Source organism: Pholis gunnellus (assembly GCF_910591455.1).
Source record: "Pholis gunnellus genome assembly, chromosome: 5".
Taxonomy (NCBI): domain Eukaryota; kingdom Metazoa; phylum Chordata; class Actinopteri; order Perciformes; family Pholidae; genus Pholis; species Pholis gunnellus.
Window position 1 is genome coordinate 23,216,516 of NC_136531.1, and position 15,347 is coordinate 23,231,862.

General features: G+C 45.0%; 1 protein-coding gene across 1 annotated transcript in view; it reads left to right on the forward strand.

Moving 5' to 3' along the window:
- Positions 1 to 11,373, forward strand: part of grin2bb (glutamate receptor, ionotropic, N-methyl D-aspartate 2B-b) — a gene marked incomplete at its 3' end in the record, with an annotated part of 67,944 nt that extends 56,571 nt beyond the window's left edge. Inside the window, exons 13-14 of the mRNA XM_079158980.1 lie at positions 5,658 to 5,896; positions 8,995 to 11,373. Of these exons, the coding sequence (XP_079015106.1) occupies positions 5,658 to 5,896; positions 8,995 to 11,373 (2,618 nt within the window). The remainder of the gene's footprint in view (positions 1 to 5,657; positions 5,897 to 8,994) is intronic.
- Positions 11,374 to 15,347: the final 3,974 nt, after the last annotated feature.

Consider the following 15,347-nt stretch of genomic DNA (forward strand, 5'->3'; position numbering starts at 1 on the left):
TCGGCCTTTTGTTTTTGAGCCCCAGCTGTTGTTGTGTGTTTTGTGTAGTGACCGAAAGAAGTCGGCAGGGTGTCGGGGAGAGAATGACAAGCGCAGTGACCCACGAGGACCTGCGTATCAAGCTGCTGCTCTGCCATGATGAGAGGATTGAGCCAGTTGAGGTGGTTTGTGTGTATTGGTTAGGATGCCTTATTCGGCCCCTCTGTTTGAACTGGTTCTGATCGCAAATGACGCGGAGGTCGGGGCTGATGCAGGATGCACTGGAGTGACATTTCCCATCAGTATGGACGGATATTGAGACAATAGACCTTCAGGTACAGATATATCCCTCCTGCCTATAACAACACCTACATGTTGGTTGTAAATTGAACAGTGCAACTGAACTTGATGAAGTGAGCCTGTTTAAACACGTACTGAAGCTCCTGGTCCACATAGTGTTCTCACTACAATAGGACATCACAGGAAACCATCAATCTGTGATGCGCGTTTTAGTTTCTTAGAGCCAGTTATTCTGCTGTGAAACATATTGAAATCGTTTTCTGAAAATTCTCATCACAAGGTGCACTTTCTTAACTTATCTTTCTTTAGGATTTTTTATTAAAAAAATTGTATTCATTTGATATATGGCCACCTGTTATGTGACTAAAACTACACACTTAGAGGACAAGTGAGAAAACTCATCTGTTAAGGAACGTCCCAAAGAAGTGGTATTTTAATGTAGGCTTACCATAGTACAGAAACAGTCAATTCACAAAAGAAGTTCTGGCTTAGGGGCCTTTTTTCTATTTTCTCCCGTTTGATAGACCCAACAATGAATGGATTAATTTAGGAAATAGTCAGAAGAGGAAAAGCTGCAGGAATTTGGTGGGAAAACCACGTCTCTGCCGCTCTACTTGCCCTGTAGCCAGAGTGGCTAGAAAGTGATAGAAAATGGATGGATGCTGGAAAGCAGAATTTGTTGTTGACTGACGAGTAGGATAGTATTGGTACTCAGCGTTGCACAGTACCTGCTCTTCTACATGTACTCTTTGGTGTATCGTGACTTTTTCTTGTACACCGGCGCGTCTCACAAGCTGTCACTAAACTCTTGTCTGCCCTCTCCATATCAGGATCTCTGGGCGATTCATAATTTAGAGGGGAGGGGGTGAGTACAAGGGTGCTGTAATTTATCTGTGCAATGCAATAATTAGGGAACTATTTTAACTGTATCATAACTTTTTTTTTTTTGTGAACAAATATAATATATGGAACATTATTTAAAGGTTTTCTGAATCAGCTCTTTCGATTTACAGAATATGACTTTACATAACAAACATTTCCAGAATAATTAAATGTTCAGCTGAAGGCTGTGATATGTGTAAATAATGATAACGATTAAACAATTGAACTATCGCAAGTTTTGTCTTTAAGCTTTAATAATAATTGCACAGTTTTAAGTCAGAAACCTCCAAAGAATTTTGAGGGAGGACCCCTAAACCCCATATCTCCTAAAGCTTTTATTCACTGTAGATATTCAGAATGCTTCTCTGTGTCTTGCTGCATAATATGTACAAGCATCTTGACTGGGACACTGCTCCTAAAACCTGAATGAATAGCTCACACCCTGTCCCACTGGCTGGTGTTGATTCCAGGCTATAGACATCCAATCAGTGGCGGGCCGTGCATTTTATACCTGGGCCTTCACTGCTGTCCTCGTTATGACGCCACAGCTACAGTTATCATTTGTTTCGTGTAAAAATGAAGCTCAACACCTACAAATACACTAACTGCAGAATGCAGATACATGAATACACCGAGAGTGTGTCTCCTCTCTGCTCTGACTGCAGCTGGGACTGCTGCTTGAGGCTGCTGTGAGACTGACCGCCTGTGAGTGTTTTGGGGAGGCGGAGGGGCTCACGGCGGCACCCGCTGCTCGTTCACGACAGTAACTGTAGAACAGTACGTGCTTTCACGTCAGAGTCAAAACACCAGAAAAGTCTTCAACAACACCAGAAAAAGTCGCTAGATTTGTCGCTAGTAGCTTTTGACAAAAAAAGTCACCATGAGCGTTTGGAAAGTCGCCAGATTTAGCAAGAAAGTCGCCAAGTTGGCAACACTGGCACCGACTAAATGTGTCCCCAGTGCAACATTGGACATAACAATAGTTCCTATCACATATAAAACCAAACAAAAATCCATCTTCATAAAAACAAGTTGTACAAATAATAATATATAAACAAGCATATTAAAGCTACTGCAGATGTAAAAACAAAAGCAGTTCACTTCCCAGAGCTGCTGTTCACTATTTAAAGTCCATCCTCCTTTCTTTGTCAACAAAGAGTTTAATCTCACGGTTGTTCAGTACATCCGTGCGTTTTAGTTCCAGTAAGAAGTCCTTCTCGATTCATGGGCGCCAGTGAAGACAGTCGAGCCTCCACAGTTGTATTTCTTGAATACGTTTTAATGCGTTTGAGGGCTGAAAATGTCCGCTCCACAGAGGCAGCAGATATTGGGATTGTCACTGCCCAACATGTCATGCTAGCCCACTGACCAATCACGTATGGCTAGGCCAGCTAGAAGGCTCGGACATGTCAAAGAATACGCCCAACATGTCAAACTAAAGATCTGATTGGTTGAAGACTATCAAAATCAACAATATCGTCCCCATTCACTTAAACTGCAAAGGGATTCACTTGTGAGTCTGCAGGCCTCGGGCCTCTCTTCTTACCTAGAGACACAGAGGTGAAATCTGATTTAACTTAAAACAAGCTGCACTGGAAGCAGAGCAACTGAGGAACACAGTAGCTGTGCAATGAGAAAATAAGATAATGGGAAAAATATTTTTATAAATTATAATACATGTAGTGTATTTCTGAAAAATTATTAAATTATAAAATAGCTATATCTTTGTGATTCTGTTTAGGCCAGCAGAGAAGGCTTTGCAGGCCCTGATGGCCCACCACTGCGTCCTATAATACATTATAGAGCGGTACAATGAGCTACAAACACAGCACTTGAAGTCTTATCACTATAGGTGAATATACAAACACACAACCTTAGACTATAATGTTTCAATTGAAATATTAGTATCATAATCCTGCTTTATAAGATGCATAGCTGTATAGTAAGAATAATAATACAATAATAAAATCAAAACTGACAGTATAACATGCTTAAACAAATAATGAATAAATAGAAATAAGCTTCAGGAAAAAGAAAAGATTGTTCCTGATGTGAATCGTTGCCTTTGGAGAGTACACCTACAGGAGCACTCCACCTCCAGAGACAGTATGTGCTCCACCACCTGCCAGATAGTATATTGTACAGCACGTTGACACACACACACACACACACACACACACACACACACACACACACACACACACACACACACACACACACACACACACACACACACACACACACACACACATACACACACACACACATACATGTTTGTCTCCAGTGTGCTACCACCTTCCATCTGGGTGTGTTATGAATGACGGGGTCAGTGCAGAGGGAACATTCAGCTCGGATCAGATCTTTAGGAAACAAACCAACCAAGACCTCGACATACGCTGCTGAGTGATGTACGCTCAGATAGCAGTCTGAACATGTATGCATGTGACTGTGTGCACGCTTAAATATCAGACAAACGTGTCCGCGCAAATTTTCAAAATGAAACTGCGTGCACGAGGCCAACACATCAGACATTAACTCTCATTACTTCATGCAGACTGTTCAGCTGTCAGCACTCATGCGACGCTCCAGGTTAAGATATCAGACTCATCGATGTTTGCTCCCATCTGTCACGTCCTGTTAGAGTCCAGGTATGAACATGATGTAAGTCTTATGCGCAGAGGGAGAAGGATCAGCGATGGCCCACTAACAGGAAACCGAGTGCCTCTTCATCTGAGCAGGATCGGGAGGGAGGTGGGAGAAATGTTAAAGGAGGAGGAGGAGGAGGAGGAGGAGGAGGAGGAGGATGGGAAAGATGATGGATACGGATGGAGGGAGGACTAGAAAGCAGGGAATCATTATGAAAATAAAGATTTCAATTACTTTATAGATTCTGCTCATTGATCCGGTTTTTAATCAATTGCTGTAGTCTTTTTGACATGCAGTTATCACTAATACATTTAGCTATGAGACATCGAAATAGACATTTTAGTAAATCGGCTTGCACGCTTTCTTTGCGGGTGTCTGATGAGAAGATTTCTACCTCTATCATGTCTGTGCATTAAGTACGGAGCGGGAGGCAGCAGGCAATTAGCTTAGCTAGCTTAGCGGACGGGAAGCCAGGGGGGACCAGTACCAACACCTCTAAATCTAATTTATTTACATGTATTCCATTTCTTTAATCCGTACACATCACATAAAAATAAACTGTGTGGTGATGTGGGGAGTTATTTGCTTGGCAAACAAACACCAGGGGCAGTGACTTCCTCTAGTCGCGAGGTTGCCAGGTTTGCTGCCATTGTACAGAGACTTATACTAAAAGATGTGCTCTACAACTGCATCTGGCAACCTGCGCTACAGCCCGAAATGCTCCACGAGCCCTTTGGATGGAAAAACAGTTTGTCAAGGAATAGTTCCAGCATGTAACTTCCCCTAAAATCCAAAGTTCTTGGTTGTATATCTCACGCTTTTGGTTTAAATTAATAAGACGTAAAATGTTGATTGCTGAGCTTTATTTTTCTTTAGCTTTGCACATAGCTAGGCTAGTAGTTTACCCCCTGCTGCCAGCCTTTATGCTAAGCTAAGCTAATAGCCTCCTGGCTCCTGATTTGTAGTTAATACACAGACATGAGAGGGGTATCAATCTTCTCATCCAACTCAAGAAAGTGAAAGAGTGTAAATAACCGTATATTTGTTTCATGAATAAAATACATTAAACTAAATACTTTTCTCATTCTTTCCAGATTTAATATGTTTTTGACTACTTTCTGTTCGGCACTCATCAGCATGTTAACTAATCTGCCACTTATCACTGCACTTTCTTTTATTTCTTTTCTCTCACTGAGGTTCTATCTGGTAAGAAGGTCTGACTGAAAACTAGTGAACAGCTGTCTGAGACGAACACACGTCCATACACAAAACAGTGTTTGGCAAGCAGTGGGAAAATACATACCCTCCCTTGATCTCCAACAGACACACACAACAACAGTCCATTGGTGCAGATCAAGCAAATCTCTCTGGACGTGTCCTCTCCCCTCAGCAGTCCCCCAGGGATGTGGAAGTGAGGGGGAGACATTTTTGGGCGGAAGCGCTCGTCACACGACCACACACACTTCCTCCCCGAGGTCTGTCGAGTCCCGTGCAGTAGGCGGTTGTGTTTGTTTTTTTTCATCCCCACAACAAGGAAGGGATAGCCTTCCATAAGCAATCCTTAATGAGGATGATCCTCAGGGGGACGTTCAGTCAAAGTAATGCAACTTGACATTTGTTGCACGTACATGAGACCTGAGCTGTTTTTGGCATCGACTTCCCATCCCCCCCCCCAAGAAAATGCGCCCTCTCTTTTTGTACTCGCACTTAAATGTTCAGACACCTATGGGCGAACTCACTGAAGCGCAAACATGAACACTGACGCCTCGATACAGTAACCTGTGTGTGTGTGTGTGTGTGTGTGTGTGTGTGTGTGTGTGTGTGTGTGTGTGTCTCTCTCCTTCCTCCAGGTGATATGGAGGAGTTTGAGGCCCTGTGGCTGACGGGCATTTGCCACAACGAGAAGAACGAGGTGATGAGCAGCCAGCTGGACGTGGACAACATGGCGGGTGTCTTCTACATGCTCGGCGCCGCCATGATCCTGTCGCTGATCACCTTCATCTGTGAACATTGGTTCTACTGGCAGCTGCGCTTCTGCTTCATGGGCATGTGCTCGGGGCAACCCGGGGCCACCTTCTCCATTAGCAGGGTGAGTGTGCTCGTGATTTATTTCAGGTCTGACCTTTGTCTCATTCCCCCCCCGACAGAAAGATCAAGAGAGGGGTTGTTTTCAAACCGCTGGCTTTCGGTTGAGGTGTATCGAGTCAGTCAGCAGGATGCGATGACTCAGCTGACTTAATCTGTGACTTTTTTTTAGCCCAGGCAGTTATTAAACAACAAAACACAAGTCAGCAGCATCCTGTGCTGTACGTTAAAAAGATATCTTCGCTTGTCTAAATTCTACATAAATTCAAAGTCAAAGGGAGCACAACATTTCAGCAATATATTTAGTAGCAGTTCACTTTTATTAAAATAACCAGCACTATTTAAAAAAAAAAAATGTCATCTGAATAATTACATTAAAGGTTTATGATGGATATTTCTATATTTAGAAAAAACCTGAAAAAACAAATCATAATTCTGGAGTTGTTAAATATGAGCACCCTGTAACACGACTAACTGCAAATGACTGCTGCTACTGGCTTACAGCAGACTCATGACAAATATATGTTCAGGTTGAACGTTTACTTAAAGTTAAGGTGTCAGTATGATCAAAACTAACAAGTTCATAAAGATGTGACGTCTGAAGGCAAAATGTTTATAGCTGTTAGGAACGGCCACACTCGAAGGCGGGATGAAAAGGCTGCCGTGATAGAGAGGGGGACGAGATATGATAAGCGCACATTTTCAATCTCATCAAATGCATCGTTTTTTTAACACAGGAAAGGTAATTAGGCTCCAAATGAAGAAAAAAAAAGAGAGCCTATAACCTTGTTGTTGTAACTTTCCTCACACCTGGCCAATCGATGAAGCGGCCGTGATTGTCAGGTTTGTTGATTTCGGAAAGTCCAACAAGCATCGAGTTCAAGCATATGGGCAACTTCTACTCAGTTCATGGAGGTCAAGAGAGAGCACTTAGCATGTGAATAATTTACCAAACTAACAAATGACAGGCAACTATTTAGCCTCTTCACTTATTAAGGACAGTGGAAAACAAATGTGTCGCCTGGATCGCCAACAGCACACAAGAAGCGGTTACAACCAGCGTTATGAAGACCAATGCTTTTGATTTGCCGAATGACAGTGAGACAGCTGATGACAACCGTCATCAGCAAGCCTCCATCACTGAAGCCTCAGGCCCCGACAGGGTTAACAAAGCCTGCAATCTTTGAGAGAAGTCCACCATTTATCGGGTTAACAAGCACGGTTACGACTCTGCTCAGATGCGTCACTTAATAAGGTGCATCTCAGAGTTATTGAAGCAGGCTGTTTGGGGTTCATATAAATAATCACTTGAGGTGTAATTAATTTGCATAATGATGCCTTTTAAGGAGGGGGGGATAGGGGGGTGTTGTTGTTGTTGCATGCAAATTGTCTCAGTTATTATTTGCCGGAGAAAAGGACACCAGTGTTTATGTGTTTGGTGTTTTCTAATTGTAATGTCGTCTGGTTAACACCTACTCAGGCTAACCTGAAAGCACTTCATAAATAGATCTGGCCTTGAGCACTTCAGGAACATGCCGTTTCCTTTTTTGTTAAATTGGCAGGAATCTCCCACTGTCTTTGGAAGTAATGCAAAACATAAGCACTGTTTTGTGCATGGTAGCTTTACGATTCACCCTAAGCTCCGACATGTTTGAGACGGATTTTACAACATCCATTTTGAGCGCATACACCGTTTCAAGAGGTGCTTCTACAGCCTGATATCTTTTATGCATTTCCACGCCTGGTTTAACACTCGAGTTGGGTGCGAGGAAGAGAAAATATTAAAGATAGTGCGGCATTGAAGAAAACTGTTTTCTAATACAGTATATAGAAAGTGTAAGGACGGACAAGTGATGAGAGCACAAAGGGCTAATAAAATACAGAGGAAGAAAAAGAGATCAGTCAGCCAGAGTCATGATAAAGAATAAAATGGGTAGTGGGACAAAGGCGGCGTAGAAAAGGATAGACACAGCGGTGTGCAAGGAACCTCTGTTCTATTACCTTTTCACGGCAGCTGTAGTAGCTATAGATGTAGAGAGATAAAGACAGACAATCCCATTGGATTGGCTGCCGCTCACCGGAGCACCCGGAAACGAAGATAAAACAGACACAAAGAAAGAACGGAGGCATAAAAGAAGAGCAGGGACGACGATTCACATTCATGAATGTGGCTCGGCGACGGGGAAAGTGACTAAGAGACAGACAGAAACTGTTTCTGACAAGTTGACGCCTTTGAGGAAAGTTGGCCCGCGTGCTGGCTGGTGGGTAGTGTGTCCTCGACCTTTCGGATTTGGCTGTCGCCTCGACCACGGATCCCCTCGGCCCCCATTTAAACACGCTTGTTTGACTTCATTCGCAAAAGGCTTTCCCCTCTCTCGAAAATCCTGCTCCAACCGACAAACCAAAACAAACGTACACACTGATGGATTATGACATTTTCAAAAGACGATTGATAAAGCATGTGTCTTGATATCGTAAGAAAGTCAGATTTACTCTTGCAAAGTGATTCATTTCCTTGACAATTTTTTCTTTTTATGAAAGGGAAAAAGAGGCAAAAGCCAGTGGCACCAGGGTCAGAGCTGAATTAAAATGGCATTGATTAAACCTATTGATCGGTGGTCAGAACCATGAGCTTACAGCAACCCTTGTGTTATCAATCAGGGCTTTGATCTGCTCCCTCGGTTCCCTTCTTCAATCCGAGGTGGAGGGCTGAGCGTCCGAGCTGTTCCCCCGAGAAAAGTCACTTATGAACTCAGCAGCTATTACTGTTTAATAGTGTGTAAACAAGAGGGTGGTCAGAGAAAACATGGCAATGCATTAACCTCTCTCCGCCCCTCTCTCTCTCTCTCTCTCTCTCTCTCTCTCTCTCTCTATCTCTTTCTGTTTATATGTTATGTCTGCCGTTTGACTTCCTCTCTCTAACATTAAACCCCCTTTGGTTCTCGACTCCTTACTACCTCCTCACATTTTACTGGTCTTTGCTTCTCCCTTGGGCATCGTACCTCACCACTCTCACTCTTATTCTTTCTCCTTCCCATGGCCTGTCTCAACCTCTCGTCCTCTCTCCACCTCCCTTCTTTTCTTCTAATCTTCACACTCCAGGGTATCTACAGCTGCATCCACGGGGTACAAATTGAGGAAAACAAGTCCACCATAGACTCGCCCTCAGCCACCATGAAGAAGAACATGAACAACACCCACTCCAACATCCTGCGCTTGCTCCGCACTGCCAAGGACATGACCGCCGTCCCGGGCATTAACGGCTCGCCGCACGCCGCCCTGGAGTACAGCCACAGCGGCCGTGACTCGGCCATCTACGATATCCAGGAGCACCGGCGCAGCTTGGTGGGCCACCCCGTCGACTGCAAGTCAGCTCCTCCCTACCTGCCAGAGGACAACATGTTCAGTGACTACATCAGCGAGGTGGAGAGGACTTTTGGCAACTTGCCCCTGAAGGACAGCAACCTGTACCAGGACCATTACCTGCACCACCACCCGGCCTCGGCTCTGGGTATGTCCGGGCCCCCGCCTAACAGGCCGCGTAGCTTAGGCAGCACTAGCTCGTTGGAGGGGGGCATGTTCGATTGCGACAGTTTAGGGGGAGGGGTAGCGCCCATCTTCACCACCCAGCCCCGCCCCTCCATGACTCACAGGAATACCAATAAGTTTGACCTGATTGCTGGCCACACCCCTGCGGATTCCAGCCAGGGTGGGTTCAAGGGAAACAATGTATACGGCAGGTTTTCTTTCAAAGGAGGTGCATCCAGCACGGGGCTCATCGGGGGTCATGACAGGTACTGTGGTGGGCGCGGGGGAGGCTCAGGGGGGGACGATGGGAACATTCGCTCGGATGTCTCGGATATCTCCACGCACACTGTCACCTACGGCAACCTGGAGGGCAACAACAAGCGGCGTAAGCAGTACAGAGACAGCCTGAAAAAGAGGCCAGCTTCGGCCAAGTGCCGACGGGAGCAGGACGAGATAGAGCTGAGCGGCCTCAGGAGGAGAGCCCACCACCACACCGTCCACCACCACTTCCCCCACGGGCCCCAGGCACACCGCACGGTCTCACCTCCCCTGGAGCGGAAGAGGGGAGGCGGAGGGGGTAATTCTTCACCTTACTTGTTCCGCAAAGACAAAGAGAACCTGAGGGATTTCTATGCGGACCAGTTCCGCTCCAAGGAGGGCAAGGCCAAGTGGGAGCAAGAGGGTGGAAGTGGAGGAAGCGGCGTGGGCGGTGGTAGTGGTGGTGGTATCTGTAAAAGCTTAGTACCTGTGGAAGACTTCCTCAAAGGTAAAGGCAAGAAGCCAGAGTGTAAAGGTGGGCTTGGCTCAGTGTCGGCAGGGCAGCAGGCCCACACCTGCTGGGAGAAGGGAGTTTCTGGGCTGGGAGGGGGGGGCATAGCAGGGGGCGACTGGGAGTGTCGTAACTGCCACAATGTGTGTCACCACGGTGGAGGCGGCGCTTGCCAGGCTAGCGGGGTTGGCGGTAGCAGCAGTCGCCCCAGCTCCGCTAGCTGCAAGCGCTGTGACTCGTGTAAGATCCCGCCGAGCAACCTTTACAACATCAGCGAGGATAACAACATGGTGTTCGCCGGAGTGAAGAGTAGCCTAGGACCCAGCCAAGCACAAACTCAGGCACAGGCGCAGCGCAGGAAACTAGGGCCGGGCGGGAGGGTGTTAAGGAGGCAGCACTCGTACGACACTTTTGTGGACCTGCAGCGGGAGGGGGCGGGCCGCGTGGGAGGGGGCGGCGGTGGCGGGGGGAAGTTTCAACAGCCGCGGAGTGTGAGCTTGAAAGACAAAGACCGCTTCATGGAGGGCCCCAGCCCTTACGCTCACATGTTTGAGAGGTACGCAGGGGAAAGAGAGTCTTCCATGTTTGGGGGAGTAGGCGGGGATAGGGCGAAGGGAGGCTCCTCCTTCAGTTTGTTCCGCGGAGGCGAAGGTGGGTTGCATCAGCGGTCCGTAGGGGAGAGAGACAGAGATAGAGCTATGATGGGAGGTGGTGGTGGTGATGGTGGTGGTGGCGGTAGCAGCAGAGGGGCCGGGACTTACTCCTTGTCTAAATCTCTCTACCCAGATAAGGTGAACCAGAACCCCTTCATCCCAACCTTCGGCGACGACCAGTGTCTATTACACGGCGCCAAACCGTACTACGTCAAAAAGCCACAGACGCAGCAGCAGCAGCAGCTTCTCAACAACAGCCGAGGAGGAGGGGACTTCCACGGCTCCATGGGAACGACTTCCTATTTGCCCGTGTCCGCCACAGCTGGGGTGATGTCCAATGTGGCCCCTAGGTTCCCCAAAGATCTGTGTCTGAGTGGGGTTGGGGGGCCCATGGGAAACCACCACGGGGCCAGCAAGCTACTGCCGGTGGGCAGGGACACGTTAGGTCTGGGGCCGGGACAGAGATCCTTCAACGGTGCCAGCAATGGACACGTTTATGAAAAGCTCTCCAGCATTGAGTCAGACGTCTGAGGGTGAAGACGGAGGAAGAGAGAAAGAGAGAGAGAGAGGGAGAAGATGAAGTGGGCGAAGAAAAGGGGCGAGAGAAACATACAGATGCTGATGACCTCTCAGTGCGGCGAGAACGAGGAGACACAATGCCGTGTGTGTGTCGTTCTCGACGAATTTGGACGATGCACTGAGGCCACTGCAGGCTAAGCTGTGAAGTCTGGCGGGAGACAAGTTCTTAATGAGAAGACAGGATTCTGGTGCTGCTCCGACGCTCAGAGAAAGATAGGGAGGGAGGGAAGGAGGGGGGGGGGGGGGGGGGGGGGGAGTGAAATCAAATCTCCAGTCTCTGCTCTCTGCACACGCTCATCGTCTTTCCCTCCCTCCTGCAGTTCCTTAACACCAAAACAAACATTTTGTTTAACAACGGAAATACAATCATGAATGAGAAATCAACACTTCTGTTGAAGTAACAGGGTAAACTAATAATAATTGTATTGATAATGTTAATAATATTATTGAATATTATTCCAGTGTTTAACGATGATCGGTTTTGGATTGTTTCGTTTTTTTCTTTCTTTCAATTTTATTGATTTAAATAGTTCACGTCACATATTTGTATGATGTTAATTCTTTCTTAGCTTACCAATATTACAGGAGACCGGTCGTTCGATCTATTTTCGGGGGTTCCTGTACTTTGGACTCTACTTTGCTATTAATTCTTCATGTTTGATTTTTTTTTTTTTTTTACTTTTCTTACTCTTGAGTGCTGTGAAGTGTATGTGAAAGGCATGAGTTGCTGAGTACATTCTATGTACTTATAAATTTGCAAAGAAGGTCTCTTTTTTTTCAGCTACTGAAGCAACATCATCATACTGATTTGCCGTTTCCCCTCCGTTTTGCTCTGCTCGGCAGCACCAAGTGGGTCTCACATTTTGAGCTGGATGTGCCTTAAAGGATTGATACAGATTTTCTACACACGGGATCTGCTCTGTTGGCAGACAGATCCACCTGCAAACAACTAGTCTAATTGATCAGAGTGTGAAAACACACCTGAAGAAGTCTGACGAGGGCAGAGTTTCACGAGCGTGACAGACTTTTAGGCATTTGACAGATGTTGTAATACAAAGCTGCCGTAGAAGAAGCTGACATTTTTAAGTAGATCCCCAACAATAAAAGTAACCAATAGCAGGTTTACAAGGGTTAATAAACACACATTCCTGTCCCCCCCTCCTCCTAAAAAATAAGTCAGCTCAGCAGAGCCATGCTGCTGACATTCGAGTTCGACATAAAATATAGGAGGTCCTTCCACTTTTAACTCCACTTTTAATCCTCACCGCAACTCCTTGAAATAATTTAGGAAGAAGCTCAACAAGCCTCCTCGCCTCCTCAAACGCCACTGTTCATGACAGATGACCCGGGAACCAACTACCCATTAAATACATGGAAATCACATTTAACGTCCGCTCGTTGCCCTCATCGCTTTTCCACTGGGTCCGGCTCAATTGGCCGTGACAGTTTTGCTATTCAGGACAGGGCACATCATGGACTCACAGACATCACAACATGAGGCATCCGTTCCTGGGATGAGCAGCGGTGACGTTCATTATTTCACGAGTACGGCTACAAGCCCAGCCGGCTGCGCTTGATGGTCACATTTGAATGATGGGGGGGAGGAGAACAACGTGTCGAACACATTCATTCTGCTGGTTTAAAGGACCACAGTGAGCTCAAGTACAGAGTTCCAAATGATCTCTTCTTTTAGATAAATTTACATCTTTGTGTGTTTCTAATAAGAAAATGGGGGAAATACTACAACCAGTTTGTGCTCACTATACAGCTACTGAACAGTGTTCCTCAGCAATAGTTTGACATTTTTGGGACTATTAGATGAGGAGATCGAGATCACTCTCATGTCTCAGCGGTAAATATGAGAAAGAGTTAGCTTAGCTTAGCATAAAGGCTGAAATCGGGGAAACAGTAAGCCTGGCTCTGTCCAAACGCCAACAAAACCACCTAACAGCATCTCTAAAGCTCACAAATGAACACGGTATATATTGTTTGTGCAGTCCATGCAAGAAGTGTAACAATGACATGTAGGAGGGATAGCTGCTGGACTTTCTTGTAGTTGCCATGATGTTCAGCCAAGAAATAGTCCACACAATGTGTCACTTCTTTTTACAGATAAAAAAAAAGAAAAAAGCTACAACGTGTTAATTAGTGAGCTGTAGAGTGCTGGTTGGCAGATTTTCTTATCTTTGGACACAGCCAGGCTAGCTGCTATCCCTCCGTTTCCAGTCTTTGTGCTAAGCTAAGCTAACTGGCCTCTGGTCCATTTAAGATCTGACAGTGGTATCTCAACAAGAAAATAAAGCTGATTTTTCCCAAGTCATCAGACTATTTCATCAAGAGAACCTTGATAATATTAGTCAGTCCCTTTCACCATTTCTCCTGCCAACGGAACATAAAGAATAATTTCCCTGTGTACTGTTACCTTGATTTCTAACCCCCCACCGGACCATAATCTGTTTCACATGCTGAGATCTTGATGAAGGAAGGAATTTTGCCCTCAAGTCCTCCGAAGGTCCTGTGTGGATTGTGTCAGCGGCAGACGTTTGAGGAGAAAACAGAAGGAAGAGGAAGGCAGGAGCAAGTAGGTGGTACATTTAGTGAAAGCATCGCCTTTGTTACGACATCAGACACACGGGTCATCTCTGCTCTTAACACTGCACAGAGACAGCAAACACAACTTGTGTTTAGTTTCAATCACAAACAAAATCTATTGGTCACAATATCTATTCCACATTTCCAGTTATATACTGTCACCTGACTTTTAGTCCAAACCAAATTTGAATACCTAAGCACAATCTGACTGAATGGGTCGAATATATTTAGTTTGTTGTACCTCCCAGTCAAAACTCTTCTTGGTTGACAAGTCAGTATGTATGATACTAGGGGGTCTCTAGTGTTTGTAAGGACCTGCATGTATACACTTTTCTTTCTTTCTCTTTTTTAATATTAACGTTTAGCCCAGAAAAAAGGGTGGTTTTTTGGAACAATATTTGGAATTTTTATCAATTTCATTAGTACTGATGATCCATGTAGTACTGTGGGTGCGTGCGTGTGTGCGTGTGCTCGTTTGTGCAGGAGAAAACACCAATCTTAACATCAAAATTTTGGTTATACTTTCATGAATATGCTAAATTGATTGAAAATTCCACTAGGCTAGAAAACCGTTTTTTATTATTATTAATCTTCTACAAAAGTTTTCTTGATAAGTTTGTGTTAATGCTTTAAAACAAGGTTGAGGTCTTGATTAATACATTCATCGTCACTAAAGAAGCCTTTTTTTCATTTCAACTACTTTTTCTTTTGAATATCTCGTTTCCTTATTTCTTTTATTGTATGTGCCTGAATACATACGCTTGATTACCTCTGTGTGTGCTCATATGGGAGAGAGACAGAGTGTATGTGTGAGAGATAACTGTTTTCTTGTACATGTATTATAAAACTGTATGTAAATACCTCACGCTCATGGACTTTTGATAAAATACAAAAACAAACTGTACAAAAATAGCAGAGAATAGATCTATTTGGGATAAATCTTTGATTCGTAGGTTGCCCCCTTGAGAAATTGCTTTTGTAACGACTTCAGGCCAGGATATGTGCAATCGTTCGTTATTACACAAATAGTGTGCACATTCAATGAGTCATGGTTCCTTCTTGTTTTTTTATTTATTTGGTCAAAGACCATCTAAGAAGGTCGTTTTCTCAAAGCACCACCATTCATTGGTACACAGAAAGCACAATAGATTATCTGTTGCATTTTCTTTCTTACACCGGAAGTCTCTTTTCGCTCCTCTTCGACTAAACTTCTGTTTTTGTGTTTTATTTTTGTTTGTTGTTTTTTTTTTGCCGCAGAACACTCGAATAACTCCACCCCCTGAGCTGTACAGATTGTGAAAAATGTACATATAACATTGAAAAAATCTAGTTCG